This window comes from Aedes aegypti, chromosome 2, assembly GCF_002204515.2.
Source record: "Aedes aegypti strain LVP_AGWG chromosome 2, AaegL5.0 Primary Assembly, whole genome shotgun sequence".
NCBI lineage: Eukaryota > Metazoa > Arthropoda > Insecta > Diptera > Culicidae > Aedes > Aedes aegypti.
The window spans coordinates 276,640,166-276,663,025 of NC_035108.1; the positions used below are offsets into that span (position 1 = coordinate 276,640,166).

General features: G+C 42.8%; 1 protein-coding gene across 1 annotated transcript in view; it reads right to left on the reverse strand.

Annotated features, from left to right (window-relative positions):
• The window catches only part of LOC5572664 (nuclear pore complex protein Nup155), a 41,268-nt gene that overhangs the window by 15,046 nt on the left and 3,362 nt on the right, over positions 1 to 22,860 (reverse strand). The window contains exons 3-6 of the mRNA XM_021845146.1: positions 3,484 to 3,560; positions 1,947 to 3,426; positions 1,517 to 1,630; positions 934 to 1,452 (exon numbers count right to left, since the gene is read on the reverse strand). Coding sequence (XP_021700838.1) covers positions 934 to 1,452; positions 1,517 to 1,630; positions 1,947 to 3,426; positions 3,484 to 3,560 — 2,190 coding nt within the window. The remainder of the gene's footprint in view (positions 1 to 933; positions 1,453 to 1,516; positions 1,631 to 1,946; positions 3,427 to 3,483; positions 3,561 to 22,860) is intronic.

Below are 22,860 nucleotides of genomic sequence, written 5' to 3' on the forward strand. Positions count from 1 at the left end.
TCTAACTAAAAGGTCTCCTAAATATTTGTACACTAAACTTCACTCGTTTCAAAACAGTCGTAATCGCAATTTTCTTCTTCCACGGTTCTGCACGTCTCATTATAAGAATACACTATTTGTCCAGGGTATAGTATTTTGGAACCATCTTCCTTCCGTTTTGAAAAACATGATTAGTGTAAGTGGATTTCGACAGGAGTGTGCCGCATTGTTCAACAGCCAATATCAGCAATAGGTTTACATTTTTTTTTATTGTATATCATTAGTTCATTGTCAGTTTCGGATTTGTTATATTAGATTCCATGAATTCAACGTGTGTAGTATCAAAAAAGGAAGTTCCTTACACTACATTATTATGAGAAATAAATAAATAAAAAATAAATAAAATAATTTTGAATTGAAGAAAATCAGTTTGTAATAGCACTGACGCTTCTGAAAAAGTATCACCATACTTTCAGCATGTCAGTGCATATAATGATACTTTTCCGGATCATTATGGACTATGAATGCTGAGTTGTATCACTTTGAAATTGCGAGCTGCCATGTCAACATGGCTGCCAAAACGAATGACGGGCTACTTAGCCTCAAAACATAACTGAATTACTTGAAAATGAAGTAAATCAAATTTGAGTCACATGAAAATGAAGTAAATAAATCCTGAATTCCTCCAATATGAAGCAAATCTCAGAAGTTGGCGAAAGCTGCAAGTATAAGATAAGCGGGCATCTTACAAGAAAGCCAGTTGGTACAAGAAGGAGCTCAACGAGCTAGCAGCAATTTGACGATCGTGGGCAGAACCGAGTATAAAGACATATGGCCAAGAACCGAGCATTGTTGTAGATTCAGTGTTATCTGTTAAGATGTTAACAGATCTATGTTTCTATCTTTTTCTATTATATTTCCCTTTGCCCTTCTCATAATCCCTACAGTACTTACTTATCAACCGCGTCAACGCATCGAGGGACTTCTTTTCCTCCACCAGCGCATCTTCCGCAGTGCTTTTTTGCTGTCCTGGCACTCCGGAGAAAGCACTCTGACCGCCATAGTATGGTGGCTGCTGTGACCCGTAGGGACTCTGCATTCCCATAGCCGCCATTGTCTGCTGATGATGTTGCTGTTGTTGTTGTTGCTGCTGCTGTTGCTGTAGATATCCACCCGGTCCACTCATACTGCTAGCATTGGTCATGTTTTTCCCAACCAATCCGACCAAGTTCGTCAGCGTTATCGACTCCAGGAAGCGTTTGATGGCAAACAAGTCCTCCAGAATTTGAGCGCAGTCCTGCTGGCTGATGGTCGTGTGCAGTTTGTCATCGATGCACCGTTTGCGCCAAATCGACCGCAACAGACGGGACATGTGAAGATACAGACCCGCATGCTTGGCTGAGTAGTGGAAGTTTGAGGAATCCGCCGTCAACGGGAGATTATTGTTGAAACTGTGGCTCATCGATGAGGGCACTGAAGAAATGAGAGCATAAGATTAGATTCTGTTTTTAGAAAAAAGGAGATGTTAGTCGTGTACTTGGACTATTCGGGAACTGCGTTTGTTGCATCAGGCTCTGCTGTACAGAAGAAGCTGGTCGAGAAGCGGAGAATGGAGTGGACATGTACATCCGTGGTCCTCCTTGTTGATTGTCTATAAAATTAAAGCCATGATTAAACATTAAACAAGAATGTCCATTTATAGTAATCGACAAAATGAAGATTCGGACGTTTTTTTTTGTCTAGGTTTGTTGTCTATTGCAAATAAAACTGATTTTTTTTTTGTTTTTGCAAATCCACGATTCTTAATAGAACCATAAACAAAACACCTATTCTCTAGTTTTAACATATTCTAGCGAACAGCGACAACAAAAAATCTAACGATATGTGCCGATGGTAGCCTGGTTTCGGTGAGCATTATAAAATGATGAATCCCATTTGAAGGATTTGCAGTTCGTTTCTATACTCACCACCAAATCCTGGAGCGGGCGAATTGAAGCTCAACGGTCTGGCAGCTGCGGAATGGCCGCCCATGTAAGCCCCCACATCGAAGTATGGTTCGCCGCCGTACAAAATGAAAGCCTGTGCAGCCCACTCTCCCAGTTCCGTTCCCTTGAAAGTTTCGATGCAAGCCAGCAATAAACTGGTGGCACAAGCTTGCGGTTCCGACTGCACCTGGAAGTATGCCTTGACAGCCTCGTTGTGCGGACCGTGGCAAGCTAGCAGTAGCTGCTGTAGGATATCGACGGATTTCAGCAGGGACACAATGTGCACCCCCTGGTTGGTCAACAGAGCGACTTTCTTGGGAACTTGTGCAGCCCGTAGTGGAGTATCTACGGTAACCTTGTCCTTGGGTTTTACTTCAGCAATCGCCCACACCTGTCCATCCATGGTCATAACCGTCGATGATTCAACCAGATTCTGCCGCGACGGAAACGGTTCTGAACTAAGCGACCAAAGAAGATCTTGGTCAGGTTGTGGCGTTGAAACCATCAGTAGCGATCCTTGGCTATAGAAGGCTGAGTGTACCTGCTTTGGCTTTCCAACAGTCGTATTTGGGGTGTACCCCGGAGGAAGACGTACATGCAGAAGATACAGACCTTGAGGGCGTTGCTGGTGATCGAAGGTGGACAAACCTGGTTGCTGTTGTTGTTGCTGCTGCTGCTGTTGGTGAAGTTGCTGTTGTTGGATGCTGAATAACACGGGAACCGTCGAGAAGTAGAAACGAACTCCAGTTTGCGTGATAGCAATCAAATGAACTTGTGGGGAATCCTCGAGCGATAAAGGACACAAAGCAGTGACTGGTTTGAACACTGATGGTTCTATTGTACGCAGAATATTTCCAGCGCTAGAGGCAATATCATTTTGAGATATTCTAGCAATGCGTCTGACAGAGTTGGCATCCGAACCGATATCCCAAGCTTCAATAGCTCCCTTCTCAGTCAAGGCATACAGTAAACGACGAGAGTTGTCGATCGTTATCTTAGAAATAGAATCGTTTTCCGAAAACACCTTAAATATGCCGGGAACCAAATGGGACATTAACCCTTGTGAGTGATTAACCTTTTTGCAACGTTTGCCGAACCAATTGGATTCCGCCTGGTAGGAGATTTCGTACAAGCATCCATCTCGACCACCAAGGAATATTCTACCATCCGACGTTCCTTCGATGCATGTGATTGCAACGTTGTCAGTGTTCAATACGAAAATGGGTTTGTTCAACAGCTGCATCTCCTCGATGGAAGAGGTGATCGAACGATTCGGGGAAGCATTCGAATCGCCAAATGTTACCCCTAGAATAACAATTTCGATTGGGGTGGTCAGTACCAGAAGATACTTGACATCGGATATGAAGACGCCTGGTTTGGGAACTACCAAGCCAACGCTGACGATCAGGTGGGACAGCCCGTCGAAATAGGCAACATCTCTCGTATGTTCGTAGGTCCAGATCTGAAACGAAACAATTCTTTAAGGATGATTTCCTTGAATTTTGGTGAGAACACTTACATATATGTCGGAGTCAATAGTCAACCAAGCACGGCCGATTTCAGGAAAAAGTCCCATCATACAATGGCATTTTATATCTGGAAGAGAAAATCAATTATTGAACTATTGGTTGGCTGTTTTTTTTTGGTATAGAGTTCCCACTAGTCTTGCATATCTGCTTAGTGTGTCTATGAGTACTACCACAGTTATTACCTAAGAGCTTTTTTTACCAAAATAGCCATGTTTGCATTTGCATAGCGTATTTCAGCCACTATGACATTTTAATTCTAAGGACAACTTATGTAATTACTAGCCCGCTAATTCACCTTTTTGGACTTATAGAGCCATTATATGACTGATATAGGACATGTCTGCTCTGTAATAGCACTATATTAGAACGCAGGGCGAATTACACCTACTTGGGAATGAAAATTCGCGGCCAAATTCTTTAAATTAATTATTAATTTGTGACCAAAGCGATGAAGTCAAAATTTCACTGCAGTGACGTGTTCCATACAAAATACATGTTTTCAATAAAATTACCCTTTATATGTGTATATCTCGCGGAATTTCATTATTTTTTACAAATTAAGGCGATAAGTTTAATATCAGAATTGTAAGGCGAAATTTAAAACGGATTTAGCGAGCCAGAAAGACGTCCATGTTAAAACTAAACGGTCAACGGATCAACAATTTAAATCAGGGTATCTACTCATTTATAGAGATAAAATTCCTTGATAGGTTTTTCCAGGTTTAATAAAAATATTCCAGGTTCAAGAAATTCTAAGAATTTCCAGGTTCAAGAAAATGTAATGAAAAATTTCAATGTATTTTTCTTTTCAATAAAAAACTATCTCTTTGTTCTAAATGTGTAAACAACTTATGAAAAAAACGGCGATTTTGTTTTAATTTCCCCGAAAACCAAGCATGCTATCAAATGATCTGAATGTGCCTTTAACCTTTTAGTCGTCGCGTGGTTTGCCACCTTAAGAACCATCACGCTGATGTTGTGTGCGATAAGCGAGGTTTTTTCACCACTGTTGTACAAAATACAACAGCGCGACGACTGAAGTGTTAATCATCAAAGTCAGATAGGGTGCCGTTACCAATGGTTGTAATGTACCAGTAGATTGGACTATGGAATGAAACATACCTTTTTCGATAAAAATGACATGTGTTATTTTTGGTGGGTAGATCGCCTCTAGTTAAGTCGATTTCAGCTTTTTATTTTATCAAAAAGTCATATAAATAATTAGGTTTACGCAAAAAATTTGCTCGCTTGCACCAATAGTTGCCGTCATGTTCCAATAGTGGATCAACGGATGGAAACAGTTTTCAAAATGGATGTATAAAAATGAAGAAAAGTCCCAGAGATGATCTTTATGCCTCATTCGAAAGATATTAGTTACTGTTCTGAGGGAAAAATGTTAAACTTATGCAAAAATTTACCATTTTGTTTAAAATGCCTTGCATCATTCCCGAACGTTTACTACTGGAGCACTAGTGCAACTACTGGAACACGTGTACCAATAGTGGCTCAAGCGATTTTATGTTAAAAAATATGTTCATCACTAATTTTATATTTTTTTCCATGTACCATCAGTGCACCAGTACCCGCTCATGTTCCAGTAGCCCGCTCACGCTGAAAAAAGATAAATTTAAACAAAGTAAATTTGAAAACTTTAGCCAGAAGTCGATTTAAATCGATAAATTGAATTATACTGTGGACAATCTTTTGTGTATTTACTCAAATTACCTTACTTTTTAAACTCGTGAGCGGGCTACTGGAACATGAGCGGATACTGGTACGTTGACGGTAGTAGAGGTTGAAATCTTTCTGTTGACGCCAAAAGATCTCTGTTAATGCTTTTCGTTATTTTATTATGATTTTTTATAGCTTAGGTAGTCCACTAATGGCACCGGAACCCTATAAGGTAAAAATTCGAACTTAAGAAAATAAATAGCCTTTCACTTAAAATGGAATTCAGATTTAGGGTCATCAGCGACGCATCCAGAAAATTTCTCTGGAGAGCTATTTGTATTTTTGCTTAGATGATATCTCGCGGAAACCAGGGCTGGAAGTGATTGACCGTCTTGGAAATAACAACTTTAGAGACCTCATAGCTGAATAAAAAAAAACCAACAGAAACCATGACATGAGAGTTCGATTCCTCATTTGAACAGGCAATTCTTTAAGAATAGTTCTATGATTTTTTTCAATTCCTCGTGACATTACGACAAATATAACTGCTTATTTTGCTGTAGATTTCTTCAGCATGTATTTTTTCACGAACTTTCTAAGTAATTCTTCCATGAATTAAATCTATTTTTTGTGTTTGTAATAACTGACGTAGTATTAACTGATGAAGTTGTGAAGAAACAATGAAAATATATGAATTTTATTTGGAAAATTGTGCGAGTAATGCTTGAACTGCGGCAATAATATTTTAATGAAATGCTAAAGAACTGCCGATTTTAAATCAATTCCTTAGAGTAATCGTAGATGAATTTTAAAAATAATCCTCTTGAAAACATTTGGTATAAAATCAAAAACCGACGTAGGAATTATTGTAGGGTTTCTAGCAAAAATATCGAAACGATTTTTTGTGAACTTTTGTTGAAAAAAAAAACCTATAGAATCTGTGAGAAATCTCCTGGAAGCAACAACTTATAAAATCTATGGAGGAAATCCTGGGAGAATCACATATAAAACTGCTAAGCATCAAATGCGAATGTTGTTTGAACCACGACTGTATTGATGACATTCGCTAGCTGTTTGCTTCAATCATTATCCATTGTTGAAAAAGCAAAGCTACTATGTTCAATTTTGTAACATGTCAGCAATTGTGCCATTCGGCAGCAGCTCTCAATGCCGGGAAATGAGGAATGTCGTATTGCTGATTTTTTACAATTTATCTGTAATTCGGATACGAAAATGATGTACTACAATAATGTTCAGAAAAGTCAAAGGAATGATACTACGGTTGAATTTTTATGATTAGGCATGGGGTTAAGAATCTCGTAGAACAAAAACTGTGTAGGAATGTATGTTTTACAGGTACTTCAATGAACAGAAATCAATTTTGTTAGGCCAAAGCCATCTCCAATTGGCATACACTGTTCTCAAAAGTTGTAAAGTACTAATAACACGTTCAACTGGTGGTATTTATTTTAATTTTCGTTTTTCCAAAATCTCGTTAGGATTTTTTTAATGTAAAAATAGCCAAAAACAGGTAAGCGCGCAGCTATTCAGCAAGACCAAGCTGAGGGTCGTGAGTTCGAATCCCACTGGTCGAGGATCTTTTCGGGTTGGAAATTTTCTCGACTCCCTGGGCATAGAGTATCTTCGTACCTGCCACACGATATACACATCTATCTTACGTGATTACATCACATCCTTTTATTCCTCAGATTTTGAAAGAACGTTGCCATTTAATGTGTCAATCTTGTGTGATAGTCAGGGGTTAGCCCCAAATCGCTGCCTTAATTTACGGAAGGGAAGGGCGCAACTTTCATTCATCAGACAAGGGTATCTGCTGGTTCGTAATGAGATCTTTGGAAGCCTTCCATAAACTTTCATTTCGAGACCATTTTAGGGGTCCGCAGGATCTTTACAGAACTTCAAAGGGGGTCGCAACTGAAAAAAGGTTGAGAACCACTGGTTTAGCTGTTTTGGACGTAAGTAAGAAAAAGGAGGGTCCGAAAAAAGGTTTTTTTTGTGTATGACGATCTAAAATTTATTTTTCTTCTCAAGACCCCTAATGTTCCTAGAAATAATTTCTGGCTACGCCACTGCATCATATAAATAAAACAACGAAAATAGATAATATTTAAGTTCTTCTATCGCAGATTTTATTTTTTCTTCTAGTGATTTGATTATCCGAAGGACTCGATTATCCGGAGTGAAAAAAAAATGTTACTCCGGATAATCGAGTCCGACCTGTATTGGTACCGGCACCCTATTCTTAATAACCCGGCATTTACTAAAATGTGTTTTCTGATTACCAGATAGCGATATTTGGTTTTCTAGATAAGTAGAACAGAAACAGACTGTCGACTGGGTCTGGGTTTCTTGGAGTCGATCGGTATTTTCTTCATGGTCGGACGATCTATGGTGTACGGCGATTTGTCGGAAACTTGATGGCTCGAAAGTGGTGCATCTTCCTGTCGGTCGTATTGGCAGAAGTCTAGCTGGATAGTCTCGATAGCTCAATTGAGTTTCGTGCTTTTCCTTAATTGGTGGACTTGGATCAGGAACCTGGTATCGATTACAATCCTCTGCTGTTGTTTGGAAGTGCTTCGGGTGGGGATCGGATGACTTTCGAATTGTGTGCTCAGTCAAATGGCTCCTCGGTTGTACGTGGTTCGCTAGTTCGTGGTTGTCCTGTGGGTTTTCACATTTCATCTTCTTTGGCTTCTCCTGTACTACGGGCGCTAGGAAGTAAAGCTTCGTCCAGTCGGCGCGATATTCATCGACAGCACGGATCGGGTCGTTGAACGGTTGTTGTTGTGGATTAGGACCTCTGGCGGGACTTTTTTCTTGGACGACTGTCAGATCTTCGATCGTCGTGCGTACAACATTGTATCGGTCTTCGAAATCGGCGAATACTTCCTCCTGGCGTTGTAGAGTGGTGTCTGAGACTATCGTTATCACCTTGCTGTGTACGGCGCAGAACTCGGCGTGAGCGTCCTCAACGTTCTTTAAGTATGTCCTGAGTCGAGGTATGCTCACCTGATCCGTGACGGCAGCAAGTGCACTTTGTACTCGCTCTAGCTTCAGGCTCACGTGAGGCGTGATAGTGATGATGATGATGATGATATAGGCTGCCATCTATTGTAGCAAGGTATCCACCGGTAGCAATGGCCTATTCTAACAAAACAATTTGTTCAAGATTGTATGACTATTCGTATTCAATCATACTCCTGTCTGAAGGGCCAAAAACGAATGGCGGACCCGTAAGCAGAGACACTTACGCGAAACCCGCAAGGAAAAAGAATCTCCTTCCAAAAGTAAGTTCACACGAACAGTCGTACAATCAAGCCCTTGCTTGTCAGAAAGACCCAATAGATGGGAAGAAGAGCCCGCCCTTTTTCCACGAAATGTTAGCGATAGGAAGTTGACAGTTTCACTCTTCCTATCCATCTCGCTTCAATCGGGTGCCCTGATGGTCCCACCCAACCCAAAATGCATATAACATTGGAAATATAATCAAATAACACAAGCCATCATGGAAAGATCTCACCGGTTTTTTTTTTATCGTTGTTGTATTTTGAAGCTGGTCGTCGCAACGATGTCGTCGAACTATTTCACCGTTAGCTATAAAGTATCATTTATTCGAAACTGTTCAAAAACCGAGAAAAAAAACAAACTTCCACTCCTCCGATAAAGCGATACGAAAATCAAATCCACTTGTTGGGCTTCTCAAACTGCACTGCTCGAAAACCGAAAAAAAAACTTCCATTCCGACGAACCGAAAGCCAAAAAAAAAACACTTCTGCTATGCGAAAACTGTACCCGCTTGCTGGGCTTCTCCAAATGAAGATCAAACGGTAGAGTTGCCAAAATCGAACGGGCACCGTATTGAATTTGCAACACTCCAATTGAACACCACTGTACATGCCCAGTTTTCTAATCGTACCGTCATCTTGCTCATACCCGCTTCTCTTTCCCGCTTCCGAAAGATCACTTTAATCAGTTGGTGTGGGTAAGACTCGCAAACGAAAATTCTCCACACGTTCACCTCTCTCACCACACCACATCCACCCGTCCTACCTTTCACTACCACTACTACTGAGACCGCGTTCATTCATACACTAATCGCTTCCCCCGCGCATGCTGCCGCCAAACATTTTTTTTTCACAGCAATTCCACTTTTTTAAATTCTAAATTATTAATTTTTAATCCATTTTCCAACTCAAATTTAACTTGCACTCGCGACTTTGCTCTTTTCTACGTTCGGATATGTATTTTTCGTCGATTTTACTTTGATATTTCCACATTTTTTTCACTATTTGAGTACCACGTTAAAAATGCACAACTTTCCCTCAGCCAGTGCTGCCACTCTTCAAGTAGTTTTCAGCGAGTGTTACGTCCAAACTGGGACAGAGCTTGATATGCATCGAAACATTCTATGGGCGTTCCCTTGATGAATAACTGCGAACTTTCCTTGCCAATTTACTGTTTTCAAATATGTATATCGCAACAAGCTCAAGGGTTCTCTATGTTCTGAGATGTAGAGACCCGTCACGAATCCCTCACGTGAGGCGTGATAGTGACAAAAACTCGTTCAACATGGTCGGATCAACGGTTGTCTTCCAATCGTTGTTTCGGGCGATCATAGCTGCGTCCTGATCATTCGGCTCAATAGTGGATCTCATTTTCGGCATGCAATTCTGCTGCACAGCGTCTCCTGATGAAATTCGGAACTCAATGGCGTTGGGATTCGTGTCGGGTCGAAACAGTCACTCTGAGCAGGGATTCTTCGGCGTTTGGCGGGTGTCGAACTAACACGGTGGCGGATGCACGTCCTGGTCCAAGCACCACGCAGACGTGTCGAATGGTCGGGTTACGGTTTCTCCTATTGCTACACGCTTTGGGATAGTGCCACGAAACGTGTCGGTCATTCGTGTTGGGCAGCGGAACGAATGTCTTCTTCTTGGCGACACACGTCTCGGTATGGGTACCGTGCAGACGTGTCGGATTATTGGCAACTACGAGACGATTCTACTCTGCTCGGCGAAACACGTGCCGGTATGGGTACCGTGCAAACGTGTCGGATAAATGGGCGGCTTGATTGAATAGCTGGCTCCTCTTGCAGTACACGTTGTGGTCAAAGCACCACGAGAACGTGTCGGATTGGACGACGAAACGGATACTACTATCCTCGGTTGAACACCTCCCGGCATGGGTACCGCGCAGACGTGTCGGATGAGCAGCGACGATAGTGAACACGGTGTGCTACAGGCACCACAGAACCGTGTCGGAATGGGCGGCAAATCTAGTATTCTTCTCGGCGATACACGTCCCGGTATAGGCACCGCGCAGACGTGTCGGATAAGCGGTGGCGATAGTGAACAGCTACACGTTGTGGTTTTGAACCCACGGAAACGTGTCGGATTGGGCGGCAATAGTGAACAACCAACTCCTCTCGAAAATACACGTTTGGGCGCACAGCCAGGCAAACGTGCCGGAAATTCTTGCGATGAGCGGCGGCGTTGGTGGTTGATCACTTCCTCGGGCGGGTGGTACACGTCTTGGTGAGGGTACCAAGCAGACGTGTCGGCTAAACGGTTGGATTCAGTGAACAGCTGGAACACGGTGTGGTACACGCACCACGGAACCGTGTTGGATAGGCGGCGATAGTGATCCTCTCCTCTCGGAATGCACGTTTGGGTTCACAACTAGAGATGTACCGAATAGCACTATTCGGCTTTCGGCCGAATACCGAATAGTTGAAATAATATTATTCGGCCTAACGAATATTCGGCCGAATAATGACTCAATATTCGGCCAAATAAAACCTTAAAATTTGACCGAATAACACCCATATGTTCGTGCAATTTCCCGAAAACTATATTTTTAATTTTGATCTACAACAAAAAAGCTACTTTTTTCAATAGGAAATGCTCCTAAGGTGAAGAATTTAACGGAATGATCGTTTTATTGAGCTTTTAAAATCGTTTGAAGAAATTACAATAATCGTATTGTGTATTTTTTTCCCTACTGGGCTCCGAAGTGTGGTCCTATTATGACGAAAGTGTGAATAAAAGTGCGGGATTGCATCGAATCATGTTGGTATCTTAAGAGCACTTATTCTCTGATTTTCTCTGAATAAGTCCCCCGAAGACACCTATCCGTTTTGATGCCAATGCGAACTTTTAATAGCGTATCCGCACGTGTAAAAACTTTTGTGATAGTCTAGTAGTAAAAGAAAGTTCTGAGGATTTGTTTTTCTGAAGTTAGGGTGTTGTATCTTATTAATAATTAACAATTGGGCTTATTCAACGACTGGCGTGAGGTGACAATTGTCGGTGTCGTATAGCGAGGTGACAATTCTCGACTCGAGTGAAGTGACTCGCCGTGCAAATCAAATGGAGAGTCACTTCACTCGAGTCGAGAATTGTCACCTCGCTATACGACACCGACAATTGTCACCTCACCTCAGTCATAAATTAAGCCCAAATTTATGGTATTTTTATGCATTTCATTTTTTTAAGAAACTCGGTTTGTACTTCACTTGATTCCTATAGAAATTGGGACAAATATACCGCAGACCACTGACTCGCATAATAACGGAAGAACGTGTTCGTGTGAGCTTTTTAGCCGTTCGGTTAATGTTACCAAGCATATTGCCGTATCAATCCAAGGAGTGTGGGTTCGATTCCAGCTTCAGTCCGAAAACTTTTCGTCTTTTGTTGTCTAGTGTGGTGCTTCCTTCAAATGTTATGTCTACTGGAAGCATTATTGTGTTCGTGTCTTTGAAGTGTCGCAAAAAATATCAAAGGTATGGACAGCCCTGACCGTAGTCGCCTTAATGCCGTGCGTTGAACGGAAAAAATCTCCATGGAATCTAACAAATTTGAATTTTTTACGTTTTCCTTTGTGTGAAAAATAATGTTTTCTTACATTAAATTTATTTTTTTTATTATTCGGCCACTATTTGGCCTATTCGGCCGAATAACGGATTTCACTATTCGGCAGACCGAATATTCGTCAAAATCAAAATAATCGAGATATTCGGCCGGTCGAATATTCGGTACAACTCTATTCACAACCAGGCAAACGTGCCGGAACTACTCGCGGTGAGAAGCAGTGTTGGTGGATGATCACTTCCTCGGACGAGCGGTACACGTCTTGGTTAGGGCACCAGGTAGACGTGTCGGCGGCGATTACTAGCAGAATCCTCCTTGTAATACACGCTCTGGTCTGGGTCACCACACAAGCGTGCCGGAATAGCTCTCGACGAGCGGCGGATGTGTCGATTCCTTTCCTATGGCGGGCGGCGCTGGATCCGGTTCGAAGGACCACTATGTTGGCGCGTTAACCGTAGCCAACTCCGGTCGGGTCGGGGTGGACTGTATTTTTCGGAATGGAAGGAACAACACCACTGATTCTGCTAGTCTACAGTAGGGTCAGGTGGGGCAAGATGAGCACCCCAAGGATAAGCGCGATTTAAGCCTACTTAAACGTTATTATTTTGGTAAAATTGGTAACCATCCTTATCTTTTACATTATTACTTTGACCTCCAACCATTAAAAGTTTTAAAAAGTGATAAATAGTTTTCCAAATAACACTTTAAAAAATAGCTTTTTTATCATCGGTCAAAAAAACTGCGGGGCAAGATGGGCACCCCCATAAAAAGATGCAATTTACTAAAGAAAACTATTATTTTTCAATGCTTGCAATATCCCAAGATATTATCTTATAATATATATCTTCAACTAGCTTAGTTTTCAAAACTTTTATCAGAAAAGAAATAACTTTTCATAAATTGCTAAGATTTTACTTAAAATACGATTAAATTTGTTGTTTGTTTGTATATTTTTTAGAAAAATTGTTTTGTGCAAAGAAGATACCGTAAGTCAAGCTCACAGCTAAATGTGGTTCAATAATTTCACACTTTTACTTAATTTTGAACATGGTGCTCATCTTGCCCCAAGGGTGTAAATTTATTAATATAATCAAAACAATTGAAATATTTTTTAAATTTGATAAAAAGTTTTGCTCCTGATTATCTACAGAAGATTATTCTATAACTATACGGCCAAAAACGTATGAATTAATTTGTTTACGCAACAAAAATATCACTTTTAAATGAACAAATCTTATATGAAAAGGTAAATTTTTGGACTTCTATGTATTTTGGACAATATTTACGTTGTGCTGTTGATTTTTTAGCTGAAATTTATGGCCATCATATCAATTTAATGATATTCATCAGAACCCCAAATAATGTATTGAAAAAAATCGGTAGGAACGAAACAAACTAGGGGTGCCCATCTTGCCCCGGGTGCTCATCTTGCCCCACATTCCCCTACACTTTATTGCACTACACTAGCGAAAAAGCGATCAATAGCGTTCCCTTATAGTTTGCTCGGGACGAATCTCGAACGTGTGGATCACATCAAGGACCTAGGTGTTTTCCTTGATTCACAGTTATCATTCAAACAACATATTTCGTACACGGTCAGCAAAGCTTCGACAACTCTCGGTTTCATCTTCAGAATCGCCAAGAATTTCTCAGATGTATACAGCCTGAAATCACTTTATTGCTCTCTTGTGCGCTCCACGCTGGAATACGGCGCTGCGGTTTGGAGCCCCGCTTACAACAATGGAGCGGAAAGGATCGAATCTGTCCAACGAAGATTTCTTCGATTCGCACTTCGCAAGTTACCGTGGAGAGATCCGTTTCGCCTGCCGAGCTACGAAAGTCGTTGACAGCTAATAGACTTGGACCTTCTTCGCTGTAGAAGGGATGTCATAAGAGCTTTGACTATTGCGGATGTGTTGCAGGGACGCATCGACTGTGGAACTATTCTGGAACAAATTAATTTGAACGTCCGACCACGCTCGCTTCGCAACAACATCATGCTAAGACTGCCTCTATTTCGTACAAATTATGGACTTCACGGTGCTCTTTGTGGACTACAGCGAGTTTTCAACAGAGTATCTTCATTGTTTGATTTCAACATTACCCGAGAGACGCTCCGTCGAAGATTTTCATTGTTTTTCGCTGAACGAAATAATTAGTCTAAGTGTTTAGTTTAAGTTTTATCGCCTGACTATATTTGTTTTTAAATTCATTCTTATTGTTTTTGACGTCACTGTACTTTGTTGTTAATGTTAGCATATACTTATATTTTAAGACATCATTGGGGCTACTACTTGCCTGTTGATGTAGTGAAAACAAATAAACAAATAAACTACACTACTGTTCACTATTTACACTACTGTTCACTGTACTTTCACTTTTGGTCACTTTCGGTCGATAGTATACTCGCGGCGGTTGAATCAAGACTAACTCCTAGTGCGGAGCGGTGCGGTATTTATATAAGTTCATTTGTGTTCTAGAGGTTTCGACGGTACTCATTCTCGAAGGTGCTCATTCTCGAAGCTTCTGGAACAGCACTCACTGACGGAACTCACTGGAACTCTCGTTGGGGATACTTCACCCATAGGGAACTCACGGCAATTGAGTTCCTGTTGGTAACTCACGCTTACTGTTGATACTCGTGCACTCAGTGGCGTAGTCAGGGTGGGTCGAGAAAGGTTTACATTCGGATACACTTTGAGTTGCACATGTTTATGGCTCGTTCCGTACGGAACACATACACTCGTACAAAGTAAGTCGAATCAATCTGTAGCAGCTGTCAAATCAACATTTGTTATGATAAGTTAAGTTGCATAAGATCACATGTTAGTTTGGTAGAATATTTATACACTCGCATTGTATGCTATTATTTATCACATAATATATGCACGTATCTCGCTTCCACTTTTGTACGTAGAAAGCTTTTTCTTGAAATCTCAATCTAAGTGAAATGTTTGAATTCGTTATACGTACATTTTGATTGTTTGGGAAATAAATAATTTTCGAAAAATATTGCCAGAAAAGTCTCTACATCAGTGATGATGATGTTTGACCGTTTAAATAATCTTTAGTCCTTAAGGCCGCACGGGACGTCATCATTACTCTGTCCATTTGAAGAGGCAAATCTTAAGAACCACTCCATATATCGATGCGAAAATGTATCACTATGATTCTATATATGTAGTGCACAACCCAATAAATTTTCAGCTTCATCGGTTCACTAAAACTCGAGATTTGCTTTCACAAAGTTTTGATGATTATTGTTAGAGTGAGACAAAAGATAGTGTTGTCACCGATTCCAATAGCAATCCAAACGCTATAGTGTTTGTTAGGATAGGCTTTAGCTGTAATTATTTATTGTTTAGTTTATGTTCTTATGTTACTACATTACTTATTTTCTCTACTTACAATTTTTCAGTAACCTTTGCACCTCGAAATTCTTCCCTCTTAGTCTTAGGCAACGTTTAGGTTAAGTAGGCTACAAATTTTCATTTTTATGTTTCTATTCGCTAATAAATTCATTGTTACTTACTTTTAATTGCAAATAGTAGTATTAAGTTATGTTTATAAAGATGTTTAGGATTGAAATAAACGTTTTTACTTGGAAAACTTCGCTTAATTCGCTCGTTGAAAGCTATGCACACTATGCTACCACTACGCTGTTTTTGTTTATCCTCGTTTTCGTTTCCATTCATCATCGGATCGCAACCGCTGACAGATTTCGACCACTTGAAACGAACGGAGCTGTCGGCCGTTAGACCATCTCCATCGCGGGGAGGATTTCGTCGTCACATCCCCCCTCCCGTGAACCGCTACCATCGTCTTGTTCACCGTTCTCCATGACGTCGAGTAGAGCCAAGTTTGCTACCGACCTGCGATCGACTCCAGCTCTCGTGCGTATCCATGCTTGCCGCACTCGTCCATCTTTTCCCACTACGACGTGTTCAACTCGTCCTCTAATCCACTGGTTCCGCACGTTTCCATTAACCACCAGCACAAGGCCTCCTTCCTTCAAATCCCTCACGTGGTCGAACCATTTGCAACGGCGTGAAATCACCGGAAGATACTCCGATATCCACCGTCTCCACATTTCATCGACCAAATGCTTCGCCAAGTTCCAACTGCTTCTCAACGTCGTACGGTAGTCTGTTGGAAGAACTGGCAACTGTTTTACACCAGAAGAGCTTCCCAACAAGAAGTGGTTCGGCGTTAGTGCCTCCTGGTCCGCCGATTCCAAAGGGATATAGGTAAGCGGACGCGTATTAATCATACTTTCCGCTTCGATGATCACGGTCTCTAGCGTTTCGTCATCTGGTTTCCTCGACGATTCCAGCGTGGACTTGATGGCTTCCTTGACTGACCGGACCATCCTTTCCCATACCCCACCCATGTGAGGTGTGCCCGGTGGATTGAACGACCAACGGGTATTTGAATTAGTGAACACTGATGCTAGTGCGGCATTCCGATCTTTTATCTCCTTCTGCAATTGGTTGTTGGCGCCATGAAAGCTGGTACCATTGTCGCTGAAAATTTCCGCCGGCGATCCTCGACGAGATACAAATCTGCGCACTGCTTGAATGCAGGATTCCGTTGACAAACTATGGACAACCTCCATGTGAACTGCCCGAATACTCAAGCACGTGAAGAGTGCAATCCAGCGTTTGGCATTGCTGCGGCCAACTTTCACCAAAACCGGCCCGAAGTAATCCAAGCCGACGAACGTGAATGGCCGTACGAACGGCGTCAACCGAACTTTCGGCAGTGGGGCCATTGGAGGCGGCCGCGGTACAGCTCTGCGCACACGACAGAACATGCAATCCTGCGCAACTTTTGCCACCAACGTACGCATCTTCGGTATATAGAACTCCTGTCTCATTTCGTTAATGACAGTCTCCCTATTAGCATGACGGAAGCGACGATGAAACTTATCCACAAGCAGAAAACTGATTCGAGACTGCTGCGGTAGAATCGTTGGGAATTTTGCTGCATACGGAACGTGAGGCGCTGCACCAATCCTTCCTCGCATCCGCAGCACCCCGAATTGATCCAGGAACGGCCACAGCTTGTAAATACGGCTAGACTTGGATACAGCCGAGTACCGAAACTGTATTTCTTTCTCCTTTCCACTGAGCTGCTTGATTTCTTCGGCAAAGTATTCTTGCTGCGCTTGATTATGTAGCATCATTTCTGCGTGGGTCAGTTCCTTCTGCTTCAACAAACCCAGTTCCAGTTGATCGCCATTTTTCTTCCTTTTCAGGTTATCGACAAATCGCCGAACGAATGCTGCGGTACGAAGCAACTTTTCCCATCGGCTAAATCTCCCAACTTCAATCAGGGGAGCAGGTTGCTCCACGTGTACGCCTACAATGCGAACCTCTTCATCCGTGGTACTCGGCACCACCTCCTGCTTTGGCCATAAACTTTCCGGCTCCAATAGGAAATCCGGACCGCGAAACCAGGTGTTAGAGTCATCAAAACTCGGTCCTTTACCCCATTTTGTGGCCATATCCGCTACGTTTAGCTCAGTGTCGATTTTCCTCCATTCCTGCATGTCCGTCGTCGAAAGAATTTCCGCAACCCGGAAGCCTACGAACTGCTGATATCGTCGGTGGTCGGCACGCAACCAAGCAATTACCGTCTGGGAATCTGTCCACAAAACGCGACGACTGACTGGAAGCTTGTGCATCGCGATGACACTGTTGAGCAATCGGGTGCCCAATACAGCAGCTTGAAGTTCCAATCGAGGGATGGACATCATCTTCAATGGGGCCATCTTTGCTTTGCTGGCTACCAATGCCACCGCTGTTGTTCCTCTCGACTCTACTCGGAAATAGACAACGCTAGCATACGCCGATATACTAGCATCTACAAAGACGTGAACCTGGAGAGAAGAGTAGGTTTCGTAGCCCGCTGATGAGAAATAGCAACGAGGAATTCGAACGGAGTTCAGTTGTGGCAGAAGATCTGTCCACCGTCGCCATTGTTCGCAGAGTTCGCTGCTAATTGGTTCATCCCAGTCTACACCGGAAGCCCAAATATCCTGCATTAAAGTTTTCCCGTGAATCACGAAATAGCTGATCAACCCTAACGGATCAAACAGGCTCATGACCACGCGCAGCACTTGTCGTTTGGTCGGCACATGAGCTTTATTCAGCGCATGCTCAAGGTCGGCGCGTACTACGAATGTGTAGGTGAGGTTGTCACCGATTGGGATCCACTTCATACCGAGGACAGACTCCACATTATTCTCCTTCTCCGGGTTGATCATTTTCTCCATCGATGTGGATTTTTTCCCTACGCTCACTGCGACCGCCGGATCGTTCGAAAGAAAATTCCATATTTCAAATCCACCTGCCGCATGTATACGACGAACGTCAGTCCCGACCTTCACTGCTTCTTCTGCCGTAGGAAAGCTATCGAGATAATCGTCGACGTAGTGATAGCGGACGATTGCAGTCGCCGCCCGAGAAGATTCACTTTTGAAGTCCAGAGCATTCACGTTCTTGACATACTGTGCCGAACTTGGGGAACATGTCGCTCCAAATATCGCCACATCCATAACGAACACATTTACTTCATCCGAGTTACGATCCCGCCATAGAAATCGTTGAAATTGGCGGTCCTCCTGCCGGATGAGAAGGCGATGAAACATCTCCTTTATGTCTCCTGTCAACGCGACTGCATAGAGACGGAAATGATAAAACACTTCTATCAATGAAGCAAGATAATCCGGACCCTTCAGAAGCGCCGAATTGAGCGATATTCCGTTCACCTTTGCGGCAGCGTCCCAAATAATCCGAACTTTGTGGGGTTTTTTAGGGTTCAGGACTACTCCCAACGGCAAATACCAGCTCTTCTCGGAATTGGTTTTGGAGAGTTCTTCTTCAGTCGCACGATGAGCGTAGCCTTTCTCCTCATATTCCTGTATCTGTCGCCGAACGCATTCGTAAAGTTGCGGTTCCTTGTTAAGTTTCTTCTCCAACGACAGCAACCGACGAAGTGCCATCCCATAGCTATCTGGAAACTGCACGTTGTCCCACTTCCACAACAAACCAGTCTCGAAACGGTTGCCAATTCTGCGAGTGGTGGTCTGGAGTAGCTGTCGTGCTCGCTTATCTTCCTCCGATTCTAAAGGAGATATTGGAGGTTGCACTCCGGAATTATCCAGCGTTATATAGTCGCGGACAATTTTGTTCAACTCACCGTCCGAATTGGTCCATCCTCCAACGTGAAACCCACAGGTAACCGATTCCGTAGCTGATCGTGAACAGCCGTAGATGCTCCAGCCTAAACGACATTTGGCTGCCATGGGTTGACCCCAACCTCCTTCTCGAATCTTCAGTGGAATCGTGAGTTTCAGGTTGTCAAGACCAATAAGGAGCTTCGGTGTTACATCTGCGTAGTCGGTGATCGGTAAACCTCGGAGATGTGGGTATATTTCTGCCAAATCTTTGTAGCACAAGGATTGCGCCGGCAGCCGGAGACATCCGACCGTACGCACTCCTACTATCTTGTAGCGATTCATTGACGATTCGCTGGATATCTCCATCTGTATGATGCGTGAGTTTACTTCATCCCTGGTTACGTTACCTGTCCATTGCAGACTTAATGTCCCAGATGGACCTGTGACACCTAGTTGCTCAGCTACCGCATCATCCACAAGCGAAGTCTGCGAACCTTCATCCACAAATGCGAACACGTTGACTTGATGATCTTTTCCGAACAATGTCACCGGTACAATTCGGAAAATTGGGCCACAACTACCCCGTTTCAACTGACTGGATACAAGATGTGGTACCGCCGGCGTGACGGTATGCAGCAGCGTATGATGACGTAACCGACAACCTTCTATTCCGCATCCTTTCCACGTCTTACATGGCCATTTGCCGTGTTGGTTCAGGCAAGTCCTACAAAGAGCATTCTGGCTAACTATCTTGAGCCGGTCGTCAATGCTCATAGCTTTAAAGATGAAACACTCTGCCACCTTGTGTCCATCCCTGTTGCAAGCAAGACAGATCTTCTTCACCGGGTTGGCTGAATTGCATGAACAACTGTTTGCTGAACTTGGCCCAGTCGAAGAACTTTCCGTGTGCGCGTGAACGTAACTTCGATCCTTGGGCTTTTGGATAACTCCTTTTGTCTTTGTAGTAGGCTGATCATCCATAACCTCGTAGGCTAACTCCACCAGCGACGACGTAAATCTTCCGAACGTTCCGAGATTAACCACTGCCACGGAACTCTTGAAGGCCGACCATTTCAGCCGGTAATCGACGGGAAGTTTCGCGACCAGGTCGTGCAACAATGACGGATTTGTTAGATGTGCTTGTTGCTTTGCGGTCTTCAGGTGTTCGACCAAGCTATCAACCGCTAGCCCGAAATCTACTATACTATCCAAATCATCCATCTTTGGAGAGGCGAGCTGTCGAATCTTTTCGGTGAGTGCCCGTATCAATATTTCTGGACGACCGTAACGCATTTGCAGTACTTTGATTACGTGGGGAACGCTTGCAGGCGAGAGCAGTCTGCACCGCACCATTTCCATTGCTGGTCCCTTGAGGCTACGCTGCAGACGGATCAGATTTTCGTCCAGTGAGAATCCGCAAGTCTCTGTTGAACGCTGGAAGTTGCTTATCCAGATGGGCCACTCTTCAGGATTTCCGGAAAACGTTGGCAGATCCTTTCCCATTACTTGCCGCGCTGCTAGCTGCCGACTGGTTGGGCCATTCTCCTCTGGATCGTGAGCACCACCGCTTGCTATACCATGACCTGCTTTGCTACTTGTTGGTCGTGGTTGCAGGTGACACACGGAATCTTCTTCATCCTCTTCAGCTTCTAGTTTGTGTGGAATCTTATCGGTAGAGTGCTTCGTTGTCCTAGTTGAGCCCAGATTCGGTCCACGAATTCCACTGAACACCGCCTTCGACGAATTCTCCAGGACGTTATTGGTACCTTTCGCTGCTGACGGGGATTGTCCGTTTCCCTCTGTCTGCTCGCCAGATTTCTGCAACCAACTTCGAACCTTGTCTTCGGAACTCGTCACTTCACTTCCACTTAAGCTGCTCACTTCACTACCGATTTGCGAAAATTGACGAACGATGCTCTTTTTCGCCTCGAGTGACAACCGTTTCATCTCCAACAGAGCTTTACGATTCTTCTCTTCCTCGTCTAACTGCTTTTGCTGAAAAGCTTTCTCCTCTGCTAACTTCCTAGCTTCTAACTCTAACTCTCGATCTCTAGTCTGCTTTTCTAGCAATAACTTTTTATTTTTCATTTCTAACTCAGCCTGCAACTCCTCTTCTCTCATCCGATTCTGCTCATCAATCATCTCTAGCTCAAGTGCGAGCCTAGCCTTAGCACTAGAAGTGGCACTTACGGTGTCTCCTACAGCGGACTTTTTACCTCTCCGTGAACCCGTCTTGCTGCCGCCGGACGATTTCGGCTGCTTTTCTGCACCGCCTGGGATCACGAGTCGTTGCGCACCTTTCTTCGGTCGTGTTTTCGTCGGAATCGGAGTTTGATTCATAATCCCACACGATTCGCACTTCCACGGCAGCTCGGCGACACTCTCGTCGACCTCCGCGCAGCTGTAGTGATACCAAGATCCACAACCGTCGCATGCTACCATGTTCTCCACGCTATCCGGAAGATCGCATTTCGTGCAATTCGAAGGTGATGCAGCTGCATCGGCCTTGTCTACCTGAAGACTCATCTTAGGGGATCTCGCGATGAAAAATTCTAAAGAATTGTTGTCACCGATTCCAATAGCAATCCAAACGCTATAGTGTTTGTTAGGATAGGCTTTAGCTGTAATTATTTATTGTTTAGTTTATGTTCTTATGTTACTACATTACTTATTTTCTCTACTTACAATTTTTCAGTAACCTTTGCACCTCGAAATTCTTCCCTCTTAGTCTTAGGCAACGTTTAGGTTAAGTAGGCTACAAATTTTCATTTTTATGTTTCTATTCGCTAATAAATTCATTGTTACTTACTTTTAATTGCAAATAGTAGTATTAAGTTATGTTTATAAAGATGTTTAGGATTGAAATAAACGTTTTTACTTGGAAAACTTCGCTTAATTCGCTCGTTGAAAGCTATGCACACTATGCTACCACTACGCTGTTTTTGTTCCTCGTTTTCGTTTCCATTCATCATCGGATCGCAACCGCTGACAGATTTCGACCACTTGAAACGAACGGAGCTGTCGGCCGTTAGACCATCTCCATCGCGGGGAGGATTTCGTCGTCACAGATAGGACTACTACAATAGTTCTAAATATTGGACGCAGTAGTTTCAACCCCAACAAAAAAAAGCAAGATAGGAAAAATAACACGGTCTCCCGTGTCTCCTTAAATCCTTATGCTCTCAAGTGTAGTGAAAATTCTAATTGATTTTTTATATCAAATGAGGAAATTTCACAACCAAAAATAGGGTGCTCATTTACCGTTAACTCACCAGTCACCGTGCGGCCTCCATTCACCGTGCACATATACCAATTTCTACAGAATATTCATACAATTTTCACAAATTATTTTTTTGTCAGCAAAATAAGATAAAACTGATGAAATGAAGTAGTTTTTGTCACAAAGCATTTTGAAAAACCTAGTTTATGTAGTAAAAATCATGTGAATTCTGTTCGATAATAAGATTTTTCAACACTCTTAGTAGAAACACCAAAAATTCACATTTTTCATTTTAACGATAGAGTATGATTTTTTTCAAAATTTCAACAAGTTTTCATTGTGGATACTATTAGTAAGATGTATTTCAGTTGCAACCCGATCTCTGCTCGCGTCGGACGAACTT